This window comes from Penaeus japonicus, unplaced genomic scaffold (assembly GCF_977035675.1).
Source record: "Penaeus japonicus unplaced genomic scaffold, GWHDUDI00000001_assembly GWHDUDI00000010, whole genome shotgun sequence".
Lineage (NCBI taxonomy): Eukaryota > Metazoa > Arthropoda > Malacostraca > Decapoda > Penaeidae > Penaeus > Penaeus japonicus.
The window spans coordinates 30,785,731-30,793,230 of record NW_028234412.1 but is presented as its reverse complement, the minus strand read 5'-3'; the positions used below and the strand labels follow the sequence as shown (position 1 = coordinate 30,793,230).

Sequence of the window (7,500 nt, the reverse complement as noted above, 5' to 3'; positions counted from 1 at the left end):
ATGCTTCTTTGCGTGGTTGTTTTCATGGGTGTTGACACTCTGACCTTTAGCACGTCGTCGTCGAGATCCCACAGGACTCCCAGGGCCCTGTCCACTGGCAAGCTATCGACCATCTGGTTTATGTCCTTTATTCGGGGTCTTCTTCAATTCACAGGAGTAACTCTCATGACTTTCCCTGAATTTGACATATATTTTGTAAATCTGAAGCCACCAGTTTGCAGTGTGTCCCTTGACTTGATGGTATATTTTGTAGCCTCTTCCTCTGAATCAGTTGACAGGAGAAGATCATCTACATAGATTTTTTTTTTTTTTTTTGGGGGGGGGGGGGAGTTGCTGAATGTTGGCCTTCATCCTCGTCAAAGGTTTTGTGTAGTGAATACAATGCACAGACAGGGCTCCAGGTCCCTCCAAAGAGATGCATTGTTATTTGATAGGTCACTGGTTTCTCAGTGAAGTATCCTCCAGGCCACCATAGAAACCATAGCACATCATGATCCCTTGGTGTGACATGAATTAGGAGGAACATTGCCTCTATATCTGCAGCCAATGCAACACTCTCTTCTCTGAATCGCAATGGGCTACCCAGTAAGTTGTTCATTAAGTCTGGGCCTTGCATAACTTTCTGATTTAAATTCACTCCTTCGAAACTAGCTGCTCTGTCAAAGACTATCCTAAGTTTGTCTGATTTGAAGACTGGGTGATAAGATAAGTATCAGGTTTTATTTAGTGGTCCAACAATTCGATGTACTCGCTCAGCAAATCCCTTTTTCATGAGATCCTCCATCTCTGACATACCATTGATGCAAGTCAACATTCCTTATAAGTCTTTTCTTCAATGGCTCTAATCGTCGACGGGCCATAATCCAGTTATCTGGTAGTCTTGGATCCTGTTCCCTAAGGGGTATCGGCAATTGTGGGCTCCAACCCTAGAACCTTCCCTTTTCCAGTGAGCCATCACACATTGGCCTTCAACTGACCACCCCTTTTCATCAGTTTGTGTTTCAATTCCTCAGAATTGCTTGAAACCTTCCCAATTTGCATATCCATGGGCATGGTCTGCTGTCTAGTTGATATAGCTTCTAAAGCTTAAACTCGAAGCCCCTTGAGGATGTATGGGTCCATGTACCGTCCATTCCAGCTTTGTTCTAACAGCAAACGGTTCTCCATCTCTTCCTCTCCTGACCTTCATGGGCACCATGGCATCAGGAGCATCTAGTCCGATTAGTTGTTCAATGGATAGATGTGTTGTTCGTTCTTGTGCTTCAACTAGGTCTTTTAGAATTGGCCAGCAGGAAATTTCTGTGAATCTTGCTTTGGTTTGGAGTAAGCCTTGTGGGAAGGAGTCCATAACAATAAATTGTGAGGGAAATATGGGCCTTTGTCTTTTTGTGTTATGTAGAAGGGTATGTCAATTTCTTGTAGCCTAATCAAAGAAGCCGATGATAGATACAATTGATTCTACAAAGTCATACAACTCTGTGAGCCCTTTAAGTCATGTCTAAGTCAATTTAACAGTTTCTCAGTCTGTTTTTCTATATATTGTGTCATATCACCGAACTTCATTTTGAGTGCGTTCATGAGAACCTTCTTACTAGACATCTTCAGACAATGCGAATTTTTTATGCAGAGTTTCGGATCACAGTGGTTATACAAAAGGTTTAGTTTGGTTCTGGATGATAGCCTTTTAGTTCGCTCTCTATACTGAGTCATGGAAGACCAAAACTGCTCTGTTCCTTCACTTTCCAGCACAGGTAACTTATGTTCTACCACTTTCATAGCCTCCATCACTGAGTGTCTATATTGCTTTAATGTCTTTCTACCATCCTTCCTTCTCATTTTAGATGTTAGGTTTCTAATGTCGTATCCTTTTCACTGTCACTCTTCAACCTCAGTTTCACTGTCCCCGGATGTCTCATGGAACCGTTTAGATGTTACCTTTGTTACGTTTTCTTTAGAGAACTTTCCTGTTGCTCAACCATACCGGATCGTGGGTCCTTAAATGTTGGCACTATGACTGGTAAAGGGAGAGAACTGGCCGACATGATGAAGAGGAGGAAGATAGATGTCCTCTGTGTGCAGGAAACTAAATAGCGAGGCAGTAAAGCGAGGCTGATTGGCGTAGGTTATAAGTTGTTCTATCATGGGATAGATGGAAGGAGAAACGGTATTGGGGTAATAGTTAAGGAAAAGTATATCAACAGCATACTGGAAGTGAAGAGGGTATCAGATAAAGCAATGAACCTGAAGATGGATGTAGAAGGGATCCAAATAAATGTGATCAGTGCATATGTCCCACAGGTGGGATGCAAGATGGAGGAAAAGGAGGAGTTCTGGAGCGAAGTGGAAGAAATGATGCAAAACATCCCCAGAGAGGAGAGAGTTATTATTGGAGCAGACTTCAATGGTCAAATTGGAGAAGGAAATAATGGGGATGAGGAGATGATAGGCAAATATGACATGGGAGAGAGGAATGCAGAGGGGCAGATGATTATTGAGTGATTGTAAGGTCGTTCCCAGGGAGAGTGTAGCAAAACAGAATAGAGTGTTAGTTGGGAAGTTAAATTTGAAAGTGAAAGCAACCAGGAAAATGAGGGTGGAACCTCGGATCAAATGGTGGAAACTAAAGGAGGAGGAGTACAGTATAGGATTTGTACAGGAAGTGAGCCAAGTCTTTGCAGGGAGGGAGGAGATCAAGTGGGAGGAAATCTCAGAAACTGGCTGAAAAAGCCAAATGTGTACTTGGGTTGACATCAGGAAGAAGAAAAGAATACAAGGAAACCTGGTGGTAGAATGAGAAAGTGCAAGATAGTATAAAGAGAAAGAAACTGGCAAAACAGAACTGGGACAGACTTGGGGATGAAGAAAGTCATCAGGAATACAAAGAGTTGTGTAGGGTAACAAAGAGGGAGGTGGCAAAAGCGAAGGAAAATACATATGAACAGTTATATAAGTTAAATACAAGGGAAGGAGAGAAAGACCTATACAGACTAGCCAGACAGAGGGAGAGAGATTCGAGGGATGTACAGCATGTTAAGATGATAGAGGATGCAGACGAAATATACTGACGAGGGAAGATATATTACGCAGATGGAAGGAATAGTTGGAGGACCTCATGAACATTGAAAATGAAAGGAAAAGAAGGTTAGAAGAGGTGGAGAAGCTAACTCAAGAAGTACCAAGGATCAGCAAAGAAGAGGAGAGGAAAGCCTTGGGGAAGATGAAGGGGGGCAAAGCAGTAGGCCCGGATAAGATACCAGTGGAAGCATGGAAGAGCTTAGGGGAGATGGCAGTGGGTTGGTTAATAAGACTGTTCAATGAGATCTTAGAAGAAGGGAGGACGCCAGATGAGTGGAGAAAAAATGTGTTAGTGCCTAAAACTATTGTGTCATACAATGAAGATATGGGAAAGAGTTGTAGAAACGAGACTGTGGAGAGTTGTGAGGATCAGTGAAGAACAGTTTGTTTTGGATTCATGCCAGGGAGAAGCACAACAGATGCAATTTTTGCCCTTAGGATGTTGATGGAAATGTACAGGGAAGGACAGATTGATCTGCATTGTGTGTTTATTGATTTAGAAAAGGCTTACGATCGGGTTCCGAGAGAAGAGCTATGGTATTGCATGAGGAGCTTGGGAGTACCAGAAAGGTATGTGAGGGTGGTGAAGGACATGTATAAAGATAGCATAACCACAGTAAGGTGCACAGCTGGAATGACTAAAGGTTTTGGGGTGGGGGTGGGACTTCACCAGGGATCGGCTCTGAGCCCTTTCCTATTTGCGATTATCATAGACAGACTGACTGATGGGGTAAGGCGGGAAGCCCCACAAATTACGTTGTTTGCTGATGATGCAGTAAAATGTTCCGAAAGCCGAGTGGAAGTGGAGACAGAGCTAGAAAAATGGAGGTATGCACTAGAGAGGAGGGGATTGAAAGTGAGCAGGACCAAGACTGGGTACATGTGTCTAAATGGAGGTGGCGAGGAGTCAATAAGGCTACAAGGGGGCAGGTGGCAAAGGTAGAGGAATTCAGGTACTTGGGGTCAACAGTGCAAAGTAATGGACACTGCAGTAGGGAAATAAATAAAAGAGTGCAAGTGGGTTGGAATGGATGGAGGAAGACTGCGGCAGTGATATGTGATAGGAAGGTGTCTGCCAGAACTAAAGGGAAAATTTATAAAACAGTAGTTTGTCCTGCTATGCTGTATGGAATAGAAACCATTCCAATGACAAAGAGGCAGGAAGCCGAGATGGAAGTAAGTGAATTAATAATGTTGATATTTTCCCTAGGAATGACGAGGGTAGATAAAATCCAAAATAAATATTTTAGCAGGGACAACATATGTGCGGCAATTTGGGGAAAAGGCACAGGTGGTTTTGGCATGTGAGGAGGAGGGATGAGGATTATGTGGGGAGGAGGATACTGGATATGGAGGTACCCGGAAGGAGAAAAAGAGGGAGACCAAAGAGAAGGTACATGAATGCTAAAAAGGAAGACATGGAAGCAGTAGGTGTGACTGAGGAATGCGCAGAAGACCGAGCGTGTTGGAGAAAGATGATCCACTGTGGCGACCCCTAAATGGGAGCTGCTGAAAGAAAAAGAACACTTTCCTGTTGCTTAACTACTTCGGCATCAACAAAGGGTGTGGTCCGGTTGATAACACTTTTGTCGTCAGGTTCCATTTCTTGTGCTGTGGCCAACTGGGTTGAGAGATTACACATGAGCCTTTTGGTCCTTTGCATCACCTCACATGAGTCTTTTGCTCATTTACATCACATCACATGAACCCTTTGCTTCTTTACTTCACATCACATAAGCCCTTTGCTCTTTTACATCACATCATATGATCCCTTTTGGTCTTTTATTTCACATTAGATGAGCCATTTGCTCCTTTACATCAAATTGCATGAGCCCTTTGCTCTCTTACTTCGCATAACAGGAGCCTTTTTTCTCATTTACTTCACATCACATGAGCCTTTTGCCCCTTTGCATCACATCCCATGAGCCTAAGTTCTTTCACAGTACAAGTGCATGAACCTAAGCTCTTTCACAGTACAAGTGCATGAGCCTAAGCTCTTTTGAAGTACAAGTGCATGAACCTAAGCTCTTTCGCAGTACAAGTGCATGAACCTAAGCTCTTTCGCAGTACAAGTGCATGAACCTAAGCTCTTTCGCAGTACAAGTGCATGAACCTAAGCTCTTTCGCAGTACAAGTGCATGAACCTAAGCTCTTTCGCAGTACAAGTGCATGAACCTAAGCTCTTTCGAAGTACAAGTGCATGAACCTAAGCTCTTTCGCAGTACAAGTGCATGAGCCTAAGCTCTTTCGCAGTACAAGTGCATGAACCTAAGCTCTTTCGCAGTACAAGTGCATGAACCTAAGCTCTTTCGCAGTACAAGTGCATGAACCTAAGCTCTTTCGCAGTACAAGTGCATGAACCTAAGCTCTTTCGCAGTACAAGTGCATGAATCTAAGCTCTTTCGCAGTACAAGTGCATGAGCCTAAGCTCTTTCGCAGTACAAGTGCATGAACCTAAGCTCTTTCGCAGTACAAGTGCATGAACCTAAGCTCTTTTGAAGTACAAGTGCATGAACCTAAGCTCTTTCGCAGTACAAGTGCATGAACCTAAGCTCTTTCGAAGTACAAGTGCATGAACCTAAGCTCTTTTGCAGTACAAGTGCATGAACCTAAGCTCTTTCGAAGTACAAGTGCATGAACCTAAGCTCTTTTGCAGTACAAGTGCATGAACCTAAGTTCTTTCATAGTACTAGTGCATGACCCTAAGCTCTTTTGAAGTACAAGTGCATGAGCCTAAGCTCTTTCGCAGTACAAGTGCATGAGCCTCCAGTGGTGGGAGGTGCCGTTTTTTGTGTTATTTACTACTCGGGTATTTTATGATGATTTAGTGGAAATCAAAATCTGCTTATATTATATTTAATGCAGGTATCTTAAAGGAACGACAGTAAAACCCTAGTGCGCTCGGTCGCTTTGTTCAACTTGGTAGCAGAGGGATAGCTGTTAACATTTAACACCGAGGTAAGATAGGAATAGCAAGAGAAATGCAATACGTATATTTTGTCACATAATACCAATCAATACGTTGACCCTCGGTTTTGATACGAGAAAGGAGAACAGTGATCTGCACAAAGATATGGGGGTAAGCGTGCTCTCTCAAGCACTAACTTAAACTTCTCTTTTTGCATCGTCCTCTCTCTCTCTCTCTCTCTCGCTCGCTCGCTCTGAACACCGGAAAGAAAATAGTGAGAGGTATGGTCAGAGGTCTTAATAACACCAGGACTTTTTATAGACAAGGCAAGCGAGGATATATGAAGGATATAGAATTTTATGGCTTGTAGGACTTTTGTCGTTCGCTCCAGACATCCTCAAAGTGCCACCATGGGAGGACCAGGCGATTAATGTAAATGTCGATCCCCTCTGTGTTATTAAGAGGCTGTATGAACCAGGTCAACTTAAATCAAGATATGGTCATAAAATAAAGAGTCTAACACGCTTTGCTATTGTTCATGTCTACTGCGACGGGTCAATTTTGAAGGATGGCAGAGCAGGATGTGCGGTTTTCATCAGCCAGTTCACTGCAAGTGGCGTGGTCACCACAAGCAGTGGGATAAGATTAAGTAATCATATATCATGGACACAGGCTGAGTTATGGGTAATATTGACGGCACTTAAAAAGATTGAAATAATTAATAAAGATGGATTCTTTTTTTATGAATAGCAGGAGAGCGCTGGAATGCCCCCGTCGTGAGTGGGTTAACAGCAAGGACCCTGTGTTTGAGCACATTGTTAACGAGTGCCGATTGATCGCTCATAGGCTGCGAGGCCAGGGACGTGTGATTACATTCGTCTGAATCGCATCGCATGTCGGTCTCACCCTTAATGAGGCTGTGGATGAGGCAGCGAAGGAGGCAGTCAAAGAATGTGAGGCGGACATTCAAAGTGCTCGGACTCTTGAGCAGGCAAAGAGCAATAACAAGAGGATGCAGTTAGACTATGATGAGATCAAGAAAGGCGAGTCGATTAAGACGAGCGAAACCTTGCAACACTATATGCATCTAGCGATGAACACAGACTTCACTTATGGGAGGGGCGAAAGCAAGTGGAGCATATGAGAATTAGGTTAGGGTGTAAATACCATTGGGAGTTAGGTGTCCCGACAAGTGAACAGGAAAAGGAATGCAGGGTGTGTAGGTCACCAAGGTCACACACCTTAGTACACTATATCTTACAGTGTCCCATGCTTCAGATTTACAGAAACTCAGAGATAGCTGGAATCCCCGAACAAGCTGTATGGATGTTTAGAAATGGCCAGGTAATGAAAAAAATGTAGTTGACAACTGTGTATATCCGATTATGACTTCCCTTCTGCCGAGACTATGATAGCCCGAGTAGGATTTTATTGACATGTGGATGATTATAATTTATGATACATCGTCCTGTTGAATACAAATATATTTCTTGACTTTCTGGTAAATTATTTCCTCC

The 7,500-nt window shown here is 43.2% G+C and overlaps 2 protein-coding genes across 2 annotated transcripts in view; one reads left to right on the top strand and one right to left on the bottom strand.

Annotated features, from left to right (window-relative positions):
* Positions 1 to 143: 143 nt before the first annotated feature.
* On the bottom strand, positions 144 to 814 carry LOC147471187 (uncharacterized). Its single transcript, XM_086540369.1, has 3 exons — positions 796 to 814; positions 346 to 693; positions 144 to 262 (listed from the first exon to the last, which is right to left on the bottom strand). Exons 1-3 carry the CDS (start codon positions 812 to 814, stop codon positions 144 to 146), a joined length of 486 nt encoding a protein of 161 aa, XP_086396495.1.
* Positions 815 to 6,148: 5,334 nt separating this feature from the next.
* Positions 6,149 to 7,500, top strand: part of LOC147471186 (cytochrome P450 3A40-like) — a 10,211-nt gene continuing 8,859 nt past the window's right edge. The window contains exons 1-2 of the mRNA XM_086540368.1: positions 6,149 to 6,154; positions 6,305 to 6,450. Coding sequence (XP_086396494.1) covers positions 6,149 to 6,154; positions 6,305 to 6,450 — 152 coding nt within the window. The remainder of the gene's footprint in view (positions 6,155 to 6,304; positions 6,451 to 7,500) is intronic.

What these genes read in the sequence shown, in the direction of transcription:
- LOC147471187 (XM_086540369.1), bottom strand. An exon ending in AACCTTTGACGAGGATGAAG is followed by an intron (nt 263 to 345) that starts GCCAACATTCAG and finishes CAACTGATTCAG; the next exon opens with AGGAAGAGGCTACAAAATAT.